Below are 24,471 nucleotides of genomic sequence, written 5' to 3'. Positions count from 1 at the left end.
CTTCTTGAGGATGCTAAATCTGAAATTTGAAGTCTCCATTAGACAGAGTAGTAGTCTTTGGGACCATCTGCTGCAGAAGTTTACAAAAAGTGTGATGAGATATGCAAGTTGATGGAATTTCACAGATTTTTTCAGTTTGCCAGTGGGTTTACTGCTACTTCTACAACTTTTACTCAAAGCAAAATAAGCAGACATAGCAAAGCTGCTGGTTAAGCAGAATTACAAAAAAAAAAAAAAGTTAGTGAGGCTCAAGGAAGAAAGGAAGAGTCATGCAGACTAAAGGATAGTATAACAAGTATGTACGACTGTTTTCAGAGTGTCCCGCACTTCCCACCTTGGCAATCCTGTAATTCTTTCCAAAAATCTGAACCGCTTCATCAGTGGCCTCCTCTTCATCTGCCAGGTCCTACTTCTGTTTGCCCACCTGTTATTCAGCATCTGCTGACTCAATGGGGGAGTGACAAAAAAGGTCCCTCTTCCTTGGACAGGAGAGGGTTTTTTATTCAAGAATGTTTCTGGTTCCAAAGCAAAAATAAACTTTATGTAGACTTCTTCTGGATCTTTCTTTCTTAGAACCAGTTTGACCTTTCCTGAATTCAAAATGTTATATCTGTCCAGCCTTTTACCTTTCATTCCCCATTTAATGTTTTGGTGACCCTAGATGTAAAAGACATTTCTTAAGGATTTCTGCTTCTTGATCATACTTTCAGTTCTGTGCATTACCCTGCCTTAAGGGTATTTACAAAGCTTCTAGCTCCAGTGATTGCAGACTGTAAGATATTCACATTTTGTCCTTATTTAAACAACTTGCTTATCTTTTGTCAGGAGTCTTTCACTTTGGTGAGAGATCTCCTACACAGAATGGGATTTCAGGAGAACGTCCAGAAGTCTTGTTTAAACCCTTTGCACAGGATTGTTTTCTTGTGGTCTCTTCTAGATACATTAGTTTTTAAAGAGCTTTTCATTTGTAGAAAAAAGTAGATCTATATCTGAAGCTATTTCTGAGTTTTTCCAGTCAGACAAAAGTCTCAATAAAGGAATGTCTATGGTGACTAAGTCTCATCAGATTTGTGATTCTTTTGATTCTTCTAACAAGAATCCCCATGAAAAAAATAAGTTGTATCCAAAATCAGTATAGTGTCAGCATCAATATAACCTTGACTTTCCAAATTCCAGTTTTGGGCTTTGTGAGAAGGGAACTTTTGTGAGAGACGGGTTTTGTCTGAATACAGGTCTCACATTTTTCCTTTACACCTCCATTTCATTCTGTAACAACAGACACCTCAGATTTTGCATGTTGAGCAGGGTCTGTGGCGCAAAAGTGCAGTGTCTTTAGTACAAAAAAGACTAAAACACACAAACATAAAAGAGATGTTGGCAGTAATGAATGCTGTCAACTCTCTCAATCACCTGTAGTTCCTGGGAGTGTTCCAAGTAGTTACAGACAGTATCACAGTGATGTGGAATAAACAGGGGGAACCAGATCTTACCATGGTAGCCTGGGGTATAGTTTTTTAGCACAGTCTTAATCTACAGACATCTTACATCCCAGCAGAGCAAAGTCTTGTGGCAGACAAGCGGAACAGGACAGATATTCATGAATGGAAACTGAAAAAGGAGGTCTTCCATGAATTGACCCAGCTATGGGGAACAGACAATCAGCTGGAATTGTTCTGCTCCAAGACTCCATGCAGGAACAAATGCTTTTTTGTTTTCCTTGGACAGAAATGTTTCTATATGCTTTTCCACCAATATCCAGGGTCATTCTGAAGATTCAGTAGGGCTCCTTCCAAAGATCATTGTGGTAACTCCCTTCTGGCACAGTCAACAGTGGATGTTCTTAGTGTTTCACTGTTGCAGCCATTACATTTGGGTAATCTGCTGGCAAGTTGCCCTCAGTCGGCCTGATTAACAAAGTCTTGGGTCCTGCGTCGGTTGCTTTCCCTTCTTCCATGACGTCAGGTCGTCAGGGGTATAAAACATGCAGCCGACATAATTTCCCCAGTCTTTTTTGCCATGCGGTGCCTGAAGCAGAAGCAGTTCGCAAGTGCCGGTCGGCCGACTCCTGAAATTTTCGTTTTCGAGTTTCAGAACCAAAGTCTTCAACTTAAAGCTAAGTACCCCGTTGGGGAAACTTTTTCTTGTTCCTTACCGATGTCTGTAAAAGTTAATTGCATTACTTGTGGGAAGCAAATAGCTCAAAGATTTTCATTTGTACTGTATTCCTTGCCTAGGCCCTGACCACGACGTACCTTGCTGTCAGTTTTGTGCTTTATTTAATCACCACACTATCCGTCATCGGTACATTTCTGCCTCTAAATATTTCGGTTCTCGGTTTAATTATCCAGAAATGTCGGTTAGCCATCCGACTACTGGAATTCCAAAAAAACACAAAGAAAAAGACAGACAGGCCGTTGAGGTCCGAAACTGCCAACAACGCTTCTCCTAAGCCAGTCGCCAGTTCGCTGGTACTCACTGAGGCTCTTTCGCAGCCCCTGATACCCGCTACTTCTGATTCGTAGGCCTCTTTTAACACCCATTTGGAGTCCGGTATGCCGTGAGATGCTTCACCTATGGAACCCGCGGATGTCTCTACCTTGGATGGGTCCAGAGCCGCTGTGCAGGCACCGGCTTCTGAGGGTGTATTCAGGCCTACAGACTTGCATATTAAACTGACTCCACCTTCAACACTAAGGCTTAAATCTTGATCTATATCTAAAAAACGATGCCCAGGCCGCATGTTCAGGCCCCTATACCTAAAAAACAAATGATCAAAATGGCTGAAGATCTAATTACTCTAATCAGGGGTAGTCAACCCCCACCTTCAAAGAGGCCCAGGGCTGAGCTTGACTATGACTCTTCTGAACAGGATTCTGTTTCTTCTGACTCTTCTAATGACCTGGATTTGTCCATACCAACTTATGAGGATTCTGATGCAGAGAATTCCATTCCTTCTACTCCTCCCCCCCCCCCCCTGAGGACTTTTCTTTTGGGGAAACTTTACATACCTTAAGGGGGCATTTCCACTGGGAAAGTCAGGAATTTTCTGAATCCAAAAAGAGGCTTAGGGATTTCCTTCTTCTTCCTCAGCATAGGCCTTTGGCTATACCTCCTGTACAAGACATTGTTGATGTGTTTTTGGAATCCAGTATGGCCCCTGATACCCTGCTTCTGGCTCCTAGTAAACCTGACGGATACTACAGGGTTCCTGAGTCCCTCAAGTTCCTTTTCAAAAATCCTGTTGCGGACCCAGAACTATTTCTCAGGGGCCCAAGGGCATTAAGGCTTCTACTAACAATCGTACCCCTTCTGATAGAGACTCCAGGGCGCTAGATAGATGGGGTAAAAAGGGTTTATACTTCTGCAACCTTGGCAATCAGGGCTTTAAACTGTCAATTTCATATGCTAAAATATCAACAGCATATCAGGGGACTGCTTAAACAGAAAATTATGTTGATTTCTGACTGTGTGGAAAATAAAGATTTACAGGATTTATTGCAGTCAGCTGAACAAGTTGGAAAACATACTTTACAATTTGTTTTTGATCCTTTAGAGGCCTCGTGCAGGGCTGCTGTTACTGGGTCTGTGCTTAGAAGGCATGCTTGGCTTAAGGAGCAATCTCTGCCTAATCATGTTAAATTTTGTTGGATGCTCCTTAACATCAGGACTGTCTGTTTGGCAATAAGGCTGAAGAAATTCTAAAAAAGATGGAAGATAAAGCTAAATCTATGCAAACTGTGAAAGATTTCTTACAAGTGCAACCTCCAAGATTTAGTAGGCACTGGCCTACTAAGAACTGGTCCTTTATAGTTCCTTCCAGATCCACACAAGGCAAACCCAGACAGTCCAAAAGCACCAGGTTTCAGTCCCAAGGGACTCTCGGAACTAAGCAAAGGGGTGCTTCCACTTCCAAGTCTGGAAATAGCAAGACAACCCCCACTATGGTAAACCGTCTCAATGACTTTCCTTTAAAATTACCAAGCACTTACCTTTCAGCCGACCATTTGGGGGGGAAAGATTGCTCTTCATGCAAAAAACTGGAAACTCATAACCCAGGACAAATGAGTTTTAAATATAGTATCCCAGGGATACAAATTTCATTTCCCCACGTTGCAAACTCCAAACGGGTGGCCAGACCTGCCCCCAAATCAGTGGGCAGAGGCTCAGAAACAAGTACTTTCCCTTCTAAACATGGGGGCTATTCAACTAGTACCAGAAGAGTGAAAGGGACAAGGTTTCTATTCCAGACTTTTCCTGGTACCCAGAAAAGACAAATCATGGCATCCAATTCTGGACCTGTCTACTCTAAATACATTTCTGGACATTCCAAAATTCAAGATGCTGACTCTTCACCAGTTACTTCCTATGCTAGGCAAGGATGCCTGGTTGGCAACTCTAGATTTAAAAGAAGCTTACCTGCATATCCCAATCAGGGAATCTTGCAGAAGATACCTATGCCTCAAAGCAGGCTACTTGCATTATCTGTTCTCTGCACTGCCCTTTGGCTTGTCTACTGCGCCCAGGGTATTCACAAAGTGCCTGGCTCCAGTAATTGCATTTTGCAGGCAAAGAAATATTCAGATATATCCATACCTGGACGATTGTCTAATTCAGGCAGAAAACCAGGCCACACTTAAAAACATCTGGCGTTTGTAAACAGGGTTCTAATTTGTCTAGGGTACACCATAAACAAAAATAAATCACAACTGGTACCCTCTCAACAGATTACATTCCTGGGTGCAAGCTTGAATACAACTGCCCAGATGGCTTTCCTCATGCCAGAAAAGCAAAATCATTTGGTAACTTACTTCAAGCAGGTGGCCACAAAAACCCTGCTATCTGCAAGACAAATACTCCAAGCCTTGGGGTTCATGGCCTCCTATATTCTTCTAATTCTATATGCAAGACTGCATAGGAGGAAACTTCAATGGTACTTAAAAGGTTTATGGAATCAACATTGTTACAGCCTGGAAACAATGATTCCTATCATACCTTGCCTCTACACCTAGAGTTCTTATGGTGGGCAGAGGCCTGCCACCAAAACAAGGGACTGCCATTCACACTACCTCCTGCCACCCAAACCCTAACTACAGACGCATCAGACTATGCATGGGGGGCTCATCTGGCAGGGAAGTGCATTCAGGGCAAATGGAGCCCAAATCAAATGCACCTACATATCAATCAAAAAGAAATGTTAGCTGTACAGAATGCTCTGACAGCCTTCAAGGACTGCCTTCATCCAGGACAACTAATGGTAAAGACGGACAACACCACGGTTATGTGGTACATAAGTAAGCAGGGGGGTACACATTCCTAACCCCTCTTCAGATTAGCCACGGCATTGTAGAACACGGCCTTAAGCTACCAAGTGCAACTACAAGCTCAGTTCCTGCCAGGAAAGCTGAATATTTTGGCAGACAAACTAAGCAGAAATCTCATGGACCCACACGAATGGAAACTGGAACCACAAATCTGCAACATGTTGACAAGCAAATGGGGAGCCAAGACATAGATCTATTTGCCGCCCCCCAGAACTACCAGTTGGGCAAATTTTGCACAAGAACTCCTCACAAAAAAGCCTGGAAAGTGGATTCTCTGTCCTTCAGCTGGAAAAAACTATCAGTCTATGCCTTTCCCCCTCTGCTCTCCAAAGTTCTGCTAAAAGTCAAACAGGACAAACCAAAAATGATTTTGATTGCTCCAGACTGGCCACACCAACACTGGTACCCGCTCCTGTGCAGTGCGTCACAAATATCTCCATGGCACCTGCCTCAGACACCTTCCTTACTGTCTCAGCAGGAGAACCAGATTCTGCACCCTCAGTTCCTTACATTGAACCTTGCAGCTTGGCTAATCACTTAAATTCACCCTTACCATCCCTCAGCAAACCTGTGATGGATGTCATCTTGGAGGCGAGAAGACCTAGTACTAGAAGATCTTATGCTAACAAATGGAAAACATTCTGTGCTTGGAATCAATCTCAAGGAATGAGCACAGCAGCGCCCAGTTTACCTCAGACTTTACAATATTTAACTGAGATGCCTCACAAAGGCCTGTCTTTTTCCTCCATTAAAATCCATGCCTCAGCAATTTCCGCTCATTGTAACACAGAACCTCCCCTCTTCTCTCATCCTCTTCTCAAGCAGTACCTCAGAGGGGCCAAGAATTTGAGACCTCCCAGGAGAGCTCCAACCCCTGCCTGGGACCTTAACTTTTTGTTGGAGAAACTCACTGTGCCTCATTTCGAGCCAGCTGCTATTGCAGACTTAAAATTTCTTTCTTGGAAAACAGCCTTCCTTCTGGCAATCACTTCAGCTAGAAGGATATCGGAGTTACAGGCCCTTATGGCAGTGGAGCCTTTCATAATCTTTCATGCGGACAGGGTGTCACTCAGGACCAATCCATCCTTCATGCCCAAGGTGGTATCCAGTGTGGCTCTTAATCAGTCCATTCATTTGCCAACTTTCTTTCCCAATCCACAGAACAAAGGGGAACTGATTCTGCATTCATTGGATGTGCACAGACAACTGAGATTCTACTTGGACAGGACTAAAACTCGAAGAAAATCTGAACAACTGCTGGTAGCATTCGCTGCAGGGGCAGAGGGAAAGGCTATTTCAAAACAAACCATTTCTAAATGGATAAGCCATTGCATTCATTTCTGCTATAAGCACCATGGAAAGCCCATCCCCCAGGGGATCAGATCTCATTCCACCAGGGCTGCATCTGCTTTTACAGCCTTTCTCAGAGGTGTTACTACCAGGGATATTCTAGAAGCTACTACCTGAAGTTCAGTTCATACTTTCACCAAGCATCATCATCTTCCAATTTTCTCTAAATTCAGAGCTGGCTTTGCCACTGCTGTCTTGCAGGGCCTTATAGCTGGTCCTAATGCTGTATAAATCCATCCTCCCAACCATGTCTTTGGGAATCTACCCAAATGTAATGACTGCAACAGTGAAACACGAACAACATAGTACAGTTGTGTACACTTACCATAAATGTAGATGCTCGAGTGTATTCACTGTTGCAGTCCTGGTTTACCCTCCCTCCTAGATGCTCGAGTGTATTCACTGTTGCAGTCCTGGTTACCCTCCCTCCAGCCCCCTGTTTTGCTCTGACTATACCTCTACTTTCTGTTACTATGCTTAAAAGCCTTTTTGGTGTATTTGCTTTTGATTGGAGGTGTATTGCTGTAATTTAAAATTATATTTTGCACCCCATTCGGGGGGGGGGGGGGCTAACATCTGGGGCAAGAAAAACTGAGGTAATGATGTCAGCTGCATGTTTTATACTCCTGACGACCTGATGTCATGGAAGAAGGAACAGCAACTGACGCAGGACCCAAGACTTTGTTAATCAGGCTGACTGAGGGCAACCTGCCAGCAGATTACCCAAATGTAATGACTGCAACAGTGAATACACGCGAACATCTACATTTATGGTAAGTGTACACAGCTGTACTTTCTCCCTTCCTTTGGAAATAGCTGATGACAACTATCGCACAGACTGGACTTACTTGTATAAGATGAGTGTTTGATACATAACAACTGTAACTAACTGGATGAAGGTCTTAAGACCCGTTAGATGCTTATGATGTCCTTCATTATCAGTATTCCTTACTAATGGGATATTCTGTCGAAGATAGCCAGATATCTGGCCAACATATCACAACCATAGCTCCTTCCAGGCAGCGTACATCAGACCTATGTCCTATGTCTGTGGTGTAAGTTTCATAAGTGACGTACGAGTCCATAATCCTCAGAACTTGTTTGCTGCCAGTCTGAAAGCTACTTTTGAATTTGGTCTGTAAGTTTGTCACATTGCTTCAGTTACTGAGTCTTTGAAATATAAGTACTCCATTGGGGTCTCTTTCTTCAGTTTTTCCTTTTGTTGTATAACCTTATACATGTTATCTGGGAAGGCAAAATGCGAATGTTGGAGGCAGACTATAAAGATATACGTGTGAAGTGCCTTTTTTTGTCTCCATGCTACCCACAGCCATACTCTGAAATTTATCAGGCATTTGTGACTAAATTCTGCACAGCCTTCTTTCATCCCTTTCCATATATTTAGAGAACTAGCATCTGAAGATATTAGCTCAGGGAACCATGGCTTCTGATTCCCCCATCCTGACTGTCAACTGCCTCTTAAGATGAGTCAAAAAATATGTTTAGTGATACTTCTGCTGTACAGCCTTTTCTGGACATCTCCATCGGGTTGGATGAAAAACCCAAGGACTGTCCCGTTCAAACACCGGCCTCCTCAGTCATGACCTATTTGGAAGCTGACATGGGTCTGCCTGCCTGCACATCCTTTGGGGTTGTGCCTATGTCTGCTGCAAGTGAGGAGGGGGAACTGCAGCTGATTGTTTTGGAGAGGCCTATGGGGATTCTGCAAGTTCTTGTTAGGAAAGAAATTCTTGGTTCGCTTATTGATGTCAAGCGGAGGTTTGAGGGGAACATGTTATCTCATTGAAGGGAGAGTGAAGTCATGCCATTTTTTGTGTGGGTTCTTAATTCACTTAAGCCACATCTGTCTTTTTTTTTTTTTTTTTTTTTGTTTCTTTTTTAAAGGAACATCAGCCATGAGAAATTGAGGGGGTTCAGACCCCAGATTCATGTTGATTTGAAGGCAGTTTCATCAAACGCAAAAAAATCGAAGGTAGTTCACTGAACCCACTCTCATTGGCATTGGAGATTGTCTTTTTCTCTACTGTTGTGTGACCTCTCAGTTGGTATATATAATTCCAGGAGGTGTGGAGGGGTCACCTCATCTGGGGAGTGCAGGGTGCCCCCCCCCAAAAAAAAATAAATGTTTGCTGAACAGATTGTTTTGCTAGGGCCATCATGCTCGGTTTATTGGAGAGCTACTTTGTGGCTTCCTCTTCTCATCCTGTCCACTAGCTTTTGTACTGCCTCTTTAGTAAGGAAGACAGCAGTAGTGATAAGAAAGGGCATACTACAATTGTGTAAGATCTTACCATAACGGTAGATGCCCTACTTCTCACTTTTGCAGTATTCCACCCTCCGCCCCCCCGATTTTGCTCAGGTTGTGTTCCTTCCTCCCTTTCTGTATACACACATACTTTATTTTCCTTTTGGATTGCCCTGCTTTTCCTGGGTTAATTCTTTTCAGGGGATTAGCATTTGTACTTTGCTTATGTACCTAACACCTTAAATGTAGTGCATATGTCTTGATGTACAGCACCCAGAAGAAGCTAAGGCTTTGGTTTTCTGGCCGGACATTCGGCTATCCTTGGCAGGATACCCTTTATTAAGGAATACTGCAACAGTGAGAAGTTGGACATCTGCTACTATGGCAAGATGTTACACAACTGTACTGTAAAGACTGCAGCAAATATTAGAGGAGGAAAAAATGCTACTAAAAAGTTCTATATTAGCAGATGAGATTTTCTAGTTGTTGCCAAGACAACAACCAGGGCCTTCTTAAGGCTAGTGTTTCTCTGGTTCTACAATATTCGTTTGAGTTACTATCCTCTAGCCCATCATATTCAAGGTACTCTTGTCAGCTATTTCTGCATGTCTGCCCATGGATCCCCCCTTTCATTACATGCACATGTGAAAATGTTTTACATACCAAGGCACGTAGAAAAGAGGCGACTCCTCTTGGGTATCCAAGTTTTAGCTTGGAAAAAAGTGACTATGGCTTCAGTGGAAACATCTCATCAGGCTGACAACTTTAACATGGAAAACAGTTTGACTGATTGCTCTGACTTCTGCAAGAAGGGTATCTGAGTTTTAAGCTTTTATGTTAGATCAACCTCATCTAATTTTCCACAAAAATAGGGATTCCTTAAGAGCTAATCCTTCATGTATGGCTAAAGTGGTATCCGTGTTTACTTTGAGCAAAGCTGTTTGTCTCACTTTCTTCTTACCAGCACCTAAAATGAGGGAGAGAAGGTACTCCATAATTTGGATGTCCACAGACAATTTTGGTATTGTAAACGTCAGTAAACTAAAAAAACAAAAAGTAGGAAGGCCACTCCACAACAAACTTCAGCAAGTTTAATGTAAGAAAACCACAGACTGAGCGCTTTTGTCTTGCAAACATGAAGACTTCATCAGAGTTCATCTGTCATTTAAAAAAAATAAATAAATGCAAACAATTCTTCCAATGAAATTTGAATTAGAAGAATAAATTATGATGTCACTCAGCTAACTTGTGCAATTTCTTAAGGAACCAGACCTGAAACATCTAGTTGTGTTATGTAGATTAAATAATGAAGTGCAGCTAAAGCAATCACATGCACAGTTGTACACTGAAAAATGTGTTGAAAGTGAAGTAAAAAAATCACACTAAAGCTGCTTTCATCTTTAAAACTTAGAAGTAGAAACTACATTAATGCCTGGAGTTCTTTGAACTCAAGTTGTGTGTGTAAGTCCTCACTGAATAGTTTGTATTTAAATTTTTAATGGCGGACTATAACTGATGAAGTCTTCATGTTTGTAAGACGAAAGCAGCACAGTGTGTGGATCTGAAGTAGTTACTTCATTTGTTGTGCAACCTGTGGGTCTCGGATCCGACCTCGGATCCGAAGGGCAGCTTTCCAAGCTTCAAGATCCGAGCTCCTAGCTCCTCCCTTCTACCCACAATCCCCTGTCACCACCACACTACCTCAGATCGTTTTTGCCGCGGCTTGAATACAAGCGTCTTGAGAAGAGCTCCTGAGCTTAGACAGGGAAGTGAATTTTTTTCAAGAGATTTTTCTTAAAAGTTTAATAAGTTTAAAAGAAGAATATTTAGAGTGTTTCTCTGCCCTTTTTTGTTTTCGGGATTGCGTTTTTATTCAGTAAAACCTTCCCCTAGGTGTTTGGGCATGTGAGTGTGTGTGTTAGCAAAATGGCCGAAGGCCATAAAGCTATTTTTTCAAAGTGCACTCGGTGTGGCCATAAGCTTTCCCGAGCTGATGGCCACACTCAGTGCGTTATATGCCTGGGGGTTGTCCATTTGTCTTCTGACTGCCAGGTTTGCGCAGCCTTCAACCCCCGGGCTGTGAGGGACAGGAGGAACAGGCTTATTCTGGCGGGATTGCTTCCCCCGGAGGAGACCTCTTCCTCCTCTCCCTCCAAGGTGCAGGCTGCCCAGGTAGCTTCGGCACCCCTGATTCCCTCGACTCAGGCTGGGACTCAACCTCCCACTACTGCCTTGAGTACGAAGGAAGTTCAGTCTTCTCCTTCTAGGGAAAAGCACAGGGCGAAGCACAGACAGATGAGGCGAGCTGAGCCTCATCCCTCGGCTCCGCCTTCAAAAATTGTTAAATCGCCTCCGAGGGTGTCCGGACCTTCTCCTCCTCAGCTTCGATCTCCTTCATTCTCACCGGAGCCAGAGGAGGAACTCCTATCACCCTTGAGGTCGTCGAGGCGGCCCTCCAGGCCCGCTTCTACGACCTCCTCTAGATCTACTAGGTCTCTCTCCAATGCCGATATGGATAGGATGATGTCGGTTTTTGCAGACCCAAATGCAGATGGGGGTGCTCCTGCCCCCCCTCCACAGGGGGGGAGTGCAGCTTCAATATTTGCCCCGATTTCTCCTTCTTCAACACGGATCCGGGTTTTGGAGTCTTCGAATCCAGGCCCTTTCGGAGCCGGGGTTTTGTAGGCGCCAGTGGCCCAAGCCTTCTCGACGCCGACCATACCCTCGAGTATCTCGGATCCGAGCTCTCGGGGCCGTGGGCCGGGCGTCGGATCCTTGGGAGCGGGTGCATCTTCGGCGCCGCCTATGTCTGAGAGCACCTCCCTTTCGGATCCGATGGCTTCGGCTCCGACCCCGATCCCTATCTTGGAGCCAAGGAGACTGCTCTCGGGGCCGGAAGAGTAGTTCTCCCTCGGCGTTCGAGGTAGTGGAGGGGGTACTTTCGAGGTCTTCCAGGTCCCCGACTCGGGCTTTGGATCCCTCCGCTCCCCCATTGCATACGGGTCTAACTTCCATCATCTTTCCATCGGGGACAGCCTGCTGAGACCCTCCAGTTGGTTCCCTCGGAGGAACAAGAGGCCGTTGACGAGCCCTCTTCTGACAGTCCCACAGAGGAGGTGCCTCATAAACGGATGTGTAAAAGGAGGCACATGGACTCCCCCGAGTCCGTCACCACAGATACGGACTTAGAGGAAAGGGAAGGTTCCCCGAGGTCACCCCCTGAGGATGTCTCCTTTGGAGACATCATGGAAATGTTGCGTATTAGGGGGGGGGGGGTGGTCTGCCCAAAAACCTTCCTCGGATGAGTCCGTATTTCTGGAGGCGTTTGAAGCGGGCCCATCTACCTCCTGGGTTTCCCCACCGGCAGATCCCCTGGTAGATCTCCTGACTACCAGGGCTTGGCAGGATCCCGACACCGTGGACCCTATCCCACGCCGACCGGATAAAATCCTTAGCCCTCCTTCAGACAGGGAGGCTTGGGCCAAAGGGTCTCCTGTTGATGCCATGTTGGTGGCTGCTGCCACTAACAGAGAACTCTCCCAGGAAAGCTCCACGGTCCACCTGCCAGACAAGGAGTCCCGGGCGCTGGACCGTATAGGGAAGCGGACCTTTGCTTCAGCAACCTTCTCCGTGAGGGTGCTGAATTATATGGCACATGTTATCAGGCTGCAACGGGATTTGATCAAGGAATACACTGCAGCTCCACCTGAGTCCATGTCGGTCGAGGACAAAACCGTGTTCTCGATACATATGGCCACTCTCGAGTCCATTTCAAATATGTCCATGCGGCTACTGTCTTATGCTACGGAGGGAGCTGCAAGGACCAGCGGGGCAGGTGTTGTCTTGAGACGTCACGCCTGGCTCCATCTTTGTAATTTCGCGGAACCTTTCAAGGCATCCTTCGCGAACGCACCCTTTGACGGCTCTTTGCTTTTTGGCAAGACCGTATGCGATACACTAGTCCAAAGTGAGAAGGACGGGAAGACGCTGTCTGCCATCGGAGTCCGCTTCTCGAGCCCCCAACGTTCCTCCTCAAGGAATCAGAGGGGGCAAAAGAAGCTGTGGTTCCGCAAGTCTCAGCAATCCTATCCAGCTTCGGACACTGCGCCCTCCAGAGGCAGAGGAGGGCAGGGTGGACACCTGCTCAGAGGCAGAGGGGGGACCGCGTAACTTCGGGTCTAGGGAGCCTTTCTCCGAGAGACTGCACAGCAGCCCTGAGGGCTTACCCGACTGTCCAGCTCTGGAGGCAGTCGGGGGGCGTTTAACGAAGCACCTGTCAATGTGGGAGTCAATCATGAATGATCGATGAGTGCTCCGAATTATATCCAGAGGCTACAAAATTCCCTTCCTATTTCGTCCTCCCTCAGGTGGTCGCCTCCCCGATGTCCCACCCAATCAAAGAGAGGCGGCGACCGTAGAGATTTCAAAGTTGTTAGAAAAAAGATCCATCCGGCGGGTCCCCCCAGACCAATCTGGATTGGGCTACTACTCAAGGTTCTTTTTAGTGCCAAAAAAGACGGGGGGACCTCAGGCTCATTCTAGACTTGTCCGCCCTGAACATGTTTGTCCCCAAAGAAAAATTCCGGATGGTCACTCTACAATCTATTCTCCCCTTAATGCAAGAGAACGACTGGATGTGCTCTATAGACCTCAAGGACGTGTACTACCACATCCTAATGGACAGACGGTCCAGGAGGTTCCTCCGCTTCCGGCTAGGGGCCAGTCATTACCAGTTCAGGATCCTTCCGTTTGGACTCACCTCAGCCCCCAGGGTGTTCACCAAAGTCATGGCAGTGGTTGCGGCCCACCTGAGGCTTCAGGGCATAAGGGTCTTTCCGTACCAAGACGACTGGCTCCTCACAGCAACCAACAGACATCAACTTTGTACCGCGAGAGACTATGTGCTGTCTCTTGCCGACAGCTTGGGCATCTCAGTCAACATACCGAAATCCTTTCCTCATCCTGTGCAAGCATTAGATTTCATAGGAGCCAGGCTAGATTCCCGATCTTCTCGGGCCTTTTTGACCTCGGACAGGCTGTCCAGCCTCTCACTCCAGGTTTTGGCTCTTCTTCGCACCAAAGCTCCGTCGGCGGAGTTGGTCCTGAGAGCACTAGGCTCGATGGCAGCGGCTATCGGCCTCTCTCTCTCTCCATGCTCGCCTAAGGATGCGTATATTACAGTGGACACTCCAAGTTCAATGGTCACTGTTACTCCACCCATTGAACACTCCTATCCCCCTGAGCAGAGTTTGCAGGGAATCCCTCCTTTGGTGGCTTCACTCCCCAGAACTCAGGCAAGGGAGACCCTTTGTAATCCCCCCCCCCCCAGGTCACGTTAACCACGGATGCTTCTCGCCTAGGGTCGGAGGGCATTGTTTGGGCAGAAACGTCCAAGGTACGTGGACCTTGTCGGAGACCACCTTGCACATAAATGTTCTGGAGATGAGGGCGGTGCTTCTAGCGTTGCAGGCTCTCCAAGACCTTCTACCTCTAGGAACGATTGCAATACAGACGGACAATATGTCAGTGGTCTGGTATATAAACAAACAAGGGGGAACCAGATCCTACCCTCTTTGTCGAGAAGCCATGAGAGTTTGGGAATGGGCGATATCCACCAACCGCTTTCTGAGAGCAACGCACATTCCGGGACGATCCAACATTCTGGCGGACAAATTGAGTCGAATAATTCTCAGTCCTTACGAGTGGTCTCTCAATCCGAAAGTTGCGAAGGAAATTTTCCACAAGTGGGGTTGGCCTCGTTGCGATCTTTTTGCTACCCCCCAAAACACAAAATGAAGCGAGTTCTTCGCAATTCTTCCCCCAGAAGGGGAGAGCCCCAGAGACGCTCTGATTCATGCTTGGCCTCCTGGTCTACTCTATGCTTACCCCCCCGCTTCCGCTCATGGCGAAGTTCATTCAGAAAGCCGCATGGTTGGAGAGCGAAATTATCCTCATAGCCCCATTCTGGCCTCGTCAAATCTGGTTTCCATACCTGCGGTCTCACAGTCTCTCCTCCCCTTTAATCCTGGATCCCATTCCAGATCTGATATCACACCCAGCGGGGTGCCCAACACCGAACCTGGTAAACCTCAAGCTCGCAGCTTGGTTGATCCAGTTCCACTAATGGCAAGGACTCCCGGTATCTCATCACCAGTGAAAACTATTCTGGTAGCGGCTCATAAACCGTCCACCAGGAAAATCTATAATAGCAAGTGGAAACAATTTTCTATGTGGGCTAACAGCCAAGGTCTCAACCCCTTTACTGTTTCGGTTCCTACAGTCTTGGATTTTTAGTCCATGATTTTTGAACAAGGGGCCAGTGCATCAACGGTAATAGTACAGTTGGCAGCAATATCCCATTTTCATGTGGGAGACGGATTAGGATCTCTAGCATCTACAAAATTGTGTAAGACATTCTTGCATGGCGTTTTCCTTCTCAAGCCACCAGTGAAATCCGTGACTCCCCCTTGGGACTTAACCTTTGTTCTGCAAGCCTTAACGAAACCTCCGTTTCAACCTGCAGCTTCTGTACCCCTTAATTTTCTGTCCTGGAAAACAGCATTCTTGGTGGCCATAACTTCTGCTAAAAGGGTTTCAGAGCTCCAAGCTTTGTGCATGAAACCTCCCTATCTTATTTTCCACAATGACAGAGTGTCTCTCAGGACTAACCCGTCTTTCTTACCAAAAGTGGCATCTCTGGCAAATATCAATCAGACTATCAATCTGCCAGTGTTTTTCAAAAATTTTCAAAATAAGGGAGAATACATGTTGCATACACTAGACGTACATAGACAGTTGCGTTTTTACCTGCACAGGACCAAAGATGTTCGTAAGGCTGATCAACTCTTTGTGTCATCTGCTCCTTCATACATGGGAAAACCTATATCCAAAGTGACACTGGCTAATTGGATTTGCCAATAATTGGATTTGTCAATGTATTTCTCAGGCTTATAAGGCATCAGGCAAAACAACCCCATTCAAAATTCGTGCACATTCCACAAGGTCCATCGCAACTTCTGCAGCCTTCTGGTCCAGGATGCCGTTGGACGACATATGTTCAGCAGCCACTTGGTCTTCTGCTCATACGTTTATTTCTCATTATAAGCTGGACATGATATCTAGAAGCAGGGCGTCCTTTGGCTCCACGGTGCTTCAGAATATCCTCCCATAGACCACCCAGGTTTCTTTGTTTAGGTAGCTGGGGACTCTGTTCCACAGGTTGCAGAACAAATGAAGTAACTACTTCAGATTTAGAAGTTATGTACTCACCAGAACGTTCCATCTGAGTAGGTACTTCATTTGTCTGCAACCATCCCCCCTGCCATCCCCCTAACCTGTATCGGGTTTCTAGGATCTTTATGATTCTTGAGAATATCTGAACCTGTTTATTACAGTTTTTTTCAGGTGATACAGTAAAACCGATCTGAGGTAGTGTGGTGGAGGGGAAGAGCTAGGAGCTTGGCTCTTGAAGCTCGTAAAGCTGCCGGTCGGATCCGAGACCTACAGGTTGCAGACAAATGAAGTACCTACTCAGATGGAAAGTTATGGTGAGTACATAACTTCTAATTTTATTACATTAAAATTTGTTGAAGTATGTTGAAGTTTGTTGTGGAGTGTGCATTACACTTTTTGTTTTTATTTTTATCATTTAACTTGGGTGTTATCTTGACATAACTAAGTCTTTCAGAACTCTCATCAGTTGTTCATTGCATGTGAAGGTAAGAAGAAAGGACAACGTGTCAAAACAGACAATTTCCAAATGGTTGTCTCATGCTATTACCTTTCATTATACCCACCACAAGTTAATCCTAGGCAGGGTCAAGGCTCATTGTTCCAGAGTCTTGGCTTCATCTGTGGCTGTTTGGAAAGGGTTGGATTCTAGAAGTATTCTAGAAAGCAGCAACTTGGTTCTTTGTACATACCATTACAAAGCTCCACAAACTAGACTCCTTGTGTTGGGCACCCTTTGCTAGGAGTATTCTCCAGGTGCTCTTGGACCCTTATCCTTCCTCATCCCAGTCAGATTCAGCTATGGTAGTCTACCCATTTAGCTAAGGCTGCTGCAGCACTGATCAGATTATCTTCATAGTGCAGCTGTGCAAGTACATTTACCTTTTCAGTTGAATTTTCACTGCCGCAATAGCTGCTTCATCCCGCCACCTCCCTCCCTTTTTTTTACCAGGGTGCTATTTCTCTGACATTGACATTTTCAGGAGGTCTAGCCTCCCCCGTTTCAGATGACATGAAAGCTCTGAAAGGCTTGTCCCCCAAACCACTCTTTTCTTCAGTTCTGCTCAAGCTAATGGTTTTGGCACATGGATGGTGCCCTTAAGCATTGGATAGTGGCTAGCTGTTGTATCTTTTTTGCAGGATATAACCCATCTAGCTTATGCTACTGTAGCAGAGATCATTCAAACATTTACTCTTTTGGTAGGTTTACTTACACTACTGTACCTTTTATTACCCTACAGTAGGGACACTAGTCATACTAGTCAGTCAGTCATTTGCTAGCTTTGATACATGAGCTGAAAACAAATTATGATGAAGATTATGGTGAAGATCAACACTCAGGTTGTCTGAAAAATGAAACTTGTTTTGTGAATAGTTTCTTTCTAAATTGTAGCTGATGTACCAGCATCAATACTACTGTGTGCGTGTGTGTGTGTGTGTGTGTGTGTGTGTGTGTGTGTAGATCATCATTTTCTAACACTGACCAAAGGCCTTTTGGTAATGAGCTACTATTCATAGGATGCTGTAAATTGCTGATCTGAGCAACACTGTAGCGTCTGCATACAGAGTCTGGGTGCACTGCCCATATTGCAGATTTTCCCAAATTAGGGGAAAAAAGAAAGATGTCCAAACATAAACCATTGTACCTACTCAGCACAGATCCTCGTGGTGGCCAGCAGAGTAATCCAAGCTTCAGAGAGCTAAAAAAGCGACTTTACCTGATTTAAGTATATTTTTTTGTGGCTTTCCACTTCTATTTATCTAGCAACTGTATTTCGCCTGCTTGCTGATACATTGTTATTGTTTATTCTGCATTTATTCTGTTATTGCACTTGGTTTCTCAGTTTGTTACTTTTCAAATCTGTAACTGTTGCAAATTGTTTGTGTAGGCTGTGATAGCCGATTTATAGCATTTATAAGTGTTTACTGTATCTGTTTCTGCTTGTTTTCTGAAAAAAAAAAAAAAAAAAATATCTCTTGTTTTCCCGCCTTACTGAGCTAGAATAGTCCAGTTTCAGAGCTTGCTGATCCCTGGACTTTGTTTGCAGTTCCTGTTACTGATTCTTTGCCTAATTTGAAAGAGAGGAAGTTCCCTTGCTTACCAGTGGGAGTGGGAAGCATTGAGCTGCCTGTTGGTCCAGTTTTGTGAGGTTTCAGCCAGCAACTTGTAGTTTATTGGACGTTTTGGGCCAGTTCCTAGCTTCTTTCAGCCCCCTGATATAAAACACGCTAAACGCGCGTTTTTTAGCTTGTACCTACTCAGCACAGATCCTCGTGGTGTCCAGCAGAGTAATCCAAGCTTCAGAGAGCTAAAAAAGCGACTTTACCTGATTTAAGTATATTTTTGTGGCTTTCCACTTCTATTTATCTAGCAACTGTATTTCGCCTGCTTGCTGATACATTGTTATTGTTTATTCTGCATTTATTCTGTTATTGCACTTGGTTTCTCAGTTTGTTACTTTTAAAATCTGTAACTGTTGCAAATTGTTTGTGTAGGCTGTGATAGCCGATTTATAGCATTTATAAGTGTTTACTGTATCTGTTTCTGCTTGTTTTCTGAAAGAAAAAAAAAACAAAATCTCTTGTTTTCCTGCCTTACTGAGCTAGAATAGTCCAGTTTCAGAGCTTGCTGATCCCTGGACTTTGTTTGCAGTTCCTGTTACTGATTCTTTGCCTAATTTGGAAGAGAGGAAGTTCCCTTGCTTACCAGTGGGAGTGGGAAGCATTGAGCTGCCTGTTGGTCCAGTTTTGTGAGGTTTCAGCCAGCAACTTGTAGTTTATTGGTCGTTTTGGGCCAGTTCCTAGCTTCTTTCAGCCCCCTGATATAAAACACGCTAAACGCGTTTTTAGCTTGTACCTACTCAGCACAGATCCTCGTGGTGGCCAGCAGAGTAATCCAAGCTTCAGAGAGCTAAAAAAGCGACTTTACCTGATTTAAGTATATTTTTGTGGCTTTCCACTTCTATTTATCTAGCAACTGTATTTCGCCTGCTTGCTGATATATTGTTATTGTTTATTCTGCGTTTATTCTGTTATTGCACTTGGTTTCTCAGTTTGTTACTTTTAAAATCTGTAACTGTTGCAAATTGTTTGTGTAGGCTGTGATAGCTGATTTATAGCATTTATAAGTGTTTACTGTATCTGTTTCTGCTTGTTTTCTGAAAAAAAAAAAAAAAAAATATCTCTTGTTTTCCCGCCTTACTGAGCTAGAGTAGTCCAGTTTCAGAGCTTGCTGATCCGTGGACTTTGTTTGCAGTTCCTGTTACTGATTCTTTGCCTAATTTGGAAGAGAGGAAGTTCCCTTGCTTACCAATGGGAGTGGGAAGCATTGAGCTGCCTGTTGGTCCAGTTTTGTGAGGTTTCAGCCAGTAACTTGTAGTTTATTGGTCGTTTTGGGCCAGTTTCTAGCTTCTTTCAGCCCCCTGATATAAAACACACTAAACGCGCGTTTGCGCGGTTTAGCGGAATTTAGCGCGGAGCTGCTACCGTTGCACACTAGGGCAACGCCGGTTAAGCAGATTTAAACTATTAGGGCTACCTAAAGTCCACTCTTCAAATTTTCCCTTAAAACTACCTTCCTCGAACTATACTACTGATCTAATCAGCATATCCTATAACTAAAAAGATCATCTCTACCTGACTCCGAGTAGCCTATTCTGTATCTGTCAAGCCTAGCACTTGCTCCTACAGTACTTATCACCGTGATACAGCACTCTTGTTATAGATAGTACCCCAAAAAGGCGAACCCCATTTCTCGGACACCCACATCCCCGGAATCTCTTTTAAAGTTTTTTTGTCTATTCCTTCTAGCATGTCGAGGGATCAGTTGCTAGTGTCCTCTCCTGCTCAGCTGGTGAACCTGGGAATATTGAGGCAATGTTACAATTGCCTCATGTACACAGACATCCCTCTCCTCCTCCCACAAAACACAAATACATGCGAGAGATGCAACTATACAGCCAAACTGGAGGCTGAGCTCTCTCAACATAGGACTGTCAAGACCAGACAGGAGGAGAAGGTTACCACACACACTATAGACCCAGTCTCACATAGTACCATCACAACCTCAAATCATACACATAAACACACAAAGACATACTCGGAGGCTCTGATCAAAAATCTACCAAAACAGCAGAGGCCACCAAAGCAGACACCCAAACAACCACCACCTCAGAACACAACACCTGCAACACATAGACCTCACAGTCAGAGTGTCAAACAGTCACAGCCCTTAAGGCCAAACACAATGCCAGACACACTAGTCATTGGTGACTCCATAGTCAAGACACACTGATGTCCCGCTCACCAGACTGAGTAAGGAGAGAGTTACAGTAAGCTGCCTGTCTGGCGCTAGAATCCGCCACATAACGCAAGCACTCGGGTCTCTCAACAGCAGGTACAAATACGACTCAGTCATTGTCCACGCTGGTGTAAACGACCTGAGACGTACCTCCTTGGACTACATGAAAAGAGACATTGAGGAGCTCTCTGATTATGTAGCCCAGGCAGGTATGACCCTGACCTTGAGCAGTATCCTACCTTCACCAAGAATGATGCCATAATACAGAGATAAGATGATCAGCTTTAACAATTGGCTTAAACTCTGGTGTCATTCAAAGGGGATCCAATGTCTGTCTGCCTGGGATGACATGCTGGACAAGCCACGCTGCTTCGCAAGGGACGGCTTGCACCTGTCACCCCTGGGATTCCGGATATTGGCAAAGGCTCTTGCCACCTCCATAGTGCCTTTTTAGGCAAGGCTCAAATTCTAAACCTACCACCCTAGAACACAAAAAAGGAAAAAACTAAGGGTAATGCTGCTCAATGCCAGAAGTCTAAATCTCAAAATGCACGACTCGAGGCCCTTCTCAGTATGGAGAACATCGATGTCTGTGCTGTGACAGAAACCTGGTTCAAGGCTCCTGAGAGCACCCCAGCACTAACAGGTTTTACCTCATATCATGCGTTCCGGCCCCAAAATCCGGACAATACCAAGAAAGGAGGGGTATCCATATTCATCAAGGACACCCCCACCTCAAGACTGGTGGCAAAGCACGATGCATCGGAGACCATCCAGGTGCAATTAACCATAGGCAAGACTGCTCTGCAAATTGTAGCATGTTACAGGCCACCCTCACAAACTCAGGAACCTCACATGGCTTTCCTGAAAACACTGGAGGGATAAATGTATCTCCAAACACCATCATACTAGGTGACTTCAATTACCCTAATATAGACTGGGAACACTACTCAAGCCCAAACACCCTAGCCCAAAAGTTCCTGGAATTCATAAACTCAAATGCCATGGAACAACTAGTCACCATCCCCACAAGAGGAGAAAACATACTTGATCTCATCATCACGAACATGGGAGCACAATGTTCAACACCGAAGTATACCCCTCACTGGTGAGATCAGATCACAAACTAATCTTGCTGGAGGTCCTCATCCCACCCCACCTGAAATAAAAAGACCACAGTAAAAACTTCTCGAAGCCGATTTCACACTTCTAAAGACTAGTGTGGTCTCCTTTAAGGCCCCGAGGCAGTGGAAAACAGTACTCAAGCCGCTGAATCACTTACAAATGCCTTCTACCAGTACCTGCAGGACTGCATGGATAAGGCAATCCCAAGCAAAACAAAGACTCTTTGTGCCAAGGGCAAGCGTCCAGTCTGGTGGACCCCAGCCATAAACAAACTCTACAACAAAAGGAGGAAGCTACTACAAGATAGAGCAAAATCCTTAAAAGGTAAAACACCTTTGATCACTATAAGTAAAAAACTAAGAGCTCTCATAAAATCATCCAAAGCAAATTTTGAGAGAAAAATAGCTAAAGACTCAAAAGACAATCATAAGGCCTTCTTTAGCTATGTTAGAAACCTGGGAGGAAACTCCCAGATATGCTCAGAACTAGTTCAAAATGATGTGAAGATTACTGATCCTACAGACATTGCCAACATACTGGCTGACAGGTTCAGTGCAAACTTCTCCCCCTCCCCCCCAAAAGGAGAGATATCTATACCAAATGGTTGCAGCCCCCCAAACATCTCTAACGCCCAAGTGAGAACTGCTCTCTCCAAAGCAAAAAACACAGCATCCATGGGACCTGATGGTGTCCCAGGCTGTGTGCTCCACGAACTCAACGAGGAATTAAACCCACAGCTAGGACAGCTGTTTAATCATAGTCTCACCTCTGGATACGTACCCAGGGGTGGCGCACTGCGACTGTGGTCCCACTTCACAAAGGCGGTGCCTCCACCGACCCTGGAAATTACCGGCCCATTAGCTTGACAAGCCTTATCTGCAAAGCCATGGAGAGGATCATAATGGACCTCATAAATAAAGACATAGGGAATTTGCAGACTTTGGATCCAACCCAGTTTGGCTTTGTCAAAGGCAGATCATGCCTTTTAAACTTGGTTGACTTTTGAAACAGTCACCAAAGCCATTGATGAGGGAAAGGCAGTCCATACAGCCTACCTCGATCTGGCGAAGGCCTTGATACAATACCCCACTCTGGTATCATTGAAAAACTCATCAGCTTAAATGTTAACCCATACATCACAAGATGGGTTGCAAACTGGCTGAGTGACAGAACCCACAGGGTCAGAGTTGCTGGCGCCATGTCAGACTCAAAGCCTGTCACAAGTGGTATCCCACAGGGCTCAGTCCTGGGCCCACTCTTGTTTGGCATCTACTTTTCCGAAGTACAAGCAAACACAGGAGGGTTATGGCTGACAAAGTTTGCAGATGACTGCAAACTCGCCGCCGTAGTCGAAAACACATCTGACACAGATATCCTTCAGAAGGGTCTCACAGAAACGGATAACTGGTGCCAGAGCCATGGCCTAAAGTTAAATGCCAAAAAATGCATAGTCATACCCTTTGGGAAAAACAAGGTTACCCCTAACTACCATATAGGTGGTAATCCTCTGAGCACAGAAGAGGTTATCAGGGACCTGGGGTCCCAGGTTGACAGTAGCCTGTCATTCGACACCCATGTAGCTAAAGTAGTTAGGAAGACCTTCTACATTGCCCACCTTATCATGAAGGGATTCACATCTAGATCAAGGGAGGTCATAGTCTCCCTATACTCATCACTCATCAGACCAATGATTGAGTACAATGCCCCATTCGGAATGTATCTGACCCGACACTTGCAGCAGCTGGAGAGGCCACAAAAGTTCCTCACCAAAAGGATAAAGGGTCTCAAAAATCTGTCCTATGCTGCCCGACTGAAAGAACTCCAGCTCTATTCAGTCGCTTACTGCTTGCTCAGAGGTGACCTTTGCCTGACATACAAGGCCATGTCAAACCCAGATTTGATGAATATGCTTCACCTCAAAAAATCTAGATCCGTCAGAGCCACAAGGGCGGGAGACTTAAACCTCGACACGGCTATTAATAGGACGTGCTGGAGGGATAGATTCATCACCCAAAGACTCCCTATGCTGTGGAACAAAATCCCGGTATATGTGAGGCAGAGCACCTCGCTGGCCTTGTTCAAGAGAAATCTTGACCAATGGATGGGAGATCGCAGATATACCCCAGGGATTACCTCAGTGTCACTGCTCGACAGAGGCACAGCAAAATAATGGGTATAGTTCCCCATACTAAAGGGGTGGCGTAAGCCACAAAACTATGGGCTAGGCTTGTAAATGCCCTCGGGCAGATAGCCTAGTATGAACCTATGAACCTATGCAGTCAAAGAGCAGGAGTCTTTTTATTTTTATCCCCTTGGATCTCTGGGAGATATGTGTTGAATAATTAAAGGAAAGCAGCATCACACATGGTAGATATGAAATTAACAGCAGAATGTAGTCTACAGGGTCAATGTCACTGATAAGTTTCTTAAATACTACAATGGGTACATAGCTGTCAGTGGTAGCCCTTTATAAGTTACCATTAATTCCAGTTTAACAGACGTTACATCTGTAAGTAAAATTTAGGTAGTCTTGGACCTGTAATTTTTTAATATTTTGTAAAAGGGAAGGTAATTTGGGAGACATTCAGATTTTTCGATGTTTTACATGTATTTTTCATTGGTATTACCATTTTTGTCATTCATAATCTCAATTGCCTATATAATTAACTGATTGTTAGTAATACACTGTTTTTGCTCATGGCGTTGTGATTTGAACAGTGTAAGAAGCCCTAGATGCTCTGGTTAAGAAAAGCTATTGTTGTTCCTTCAGATGTGAAATTTGATGCTGTTAGTGGTGATTACTTCCCTATTGTTTACTTCAATGACTACTGGAATCTGCAGAAAGATTACTTTCCTGTCAATGAGACTGTTGAAAAGCT

General features: G+C 44.9%; 1 protein-coding gene across 4 annotated transcripts in view; it reads left to right on the top strand.

The window, feature by feature from the left end:
• The window catches only part of CLPTM1 (CLPTM1 regulator of GABA type A receptor forward trafficking), a 1,743,979-nt gene that overhangs the window by 655,937 nt on the left and 1,063,571 nt on the right, over positions 1 to 24,471 (top strand). For all 4 annotated transcript variants that reach the window (XM_044078057.1, XM_044077978.1, XM_044078148.1 and 1 more), the window contains one exon: positions 24,363 to 24,471. This exon is cut by the window's right edge and continues 136 nt beyond it. In XM_044078057.1, the coding sequence (XP_043933992.1) occupies positions 24,363 to 24,471 (109 nt within the window). The remainder of the gene's footprint in view (positions 1 to 24,362) is intronic.

This window comes from Protopterus annectens, chromosome 1.part0 (assembly GCF_019279795.1).
Source record: "Protopterus annectens isolate FY-2018-M chromosome 1.part0, PAN1.0, whole genome shotgun sequence".
NCBI lineage: Eukaryota > Metazoa > Chordata > Ceratodontiformes > Protopteridae > Protopterus > Protopterus annectens.
The sequence above is the reverse complement of the archived record's forward strand: the minus strand, read 5'-3'. Positions and strand labels throughout refer to the sequence as shown.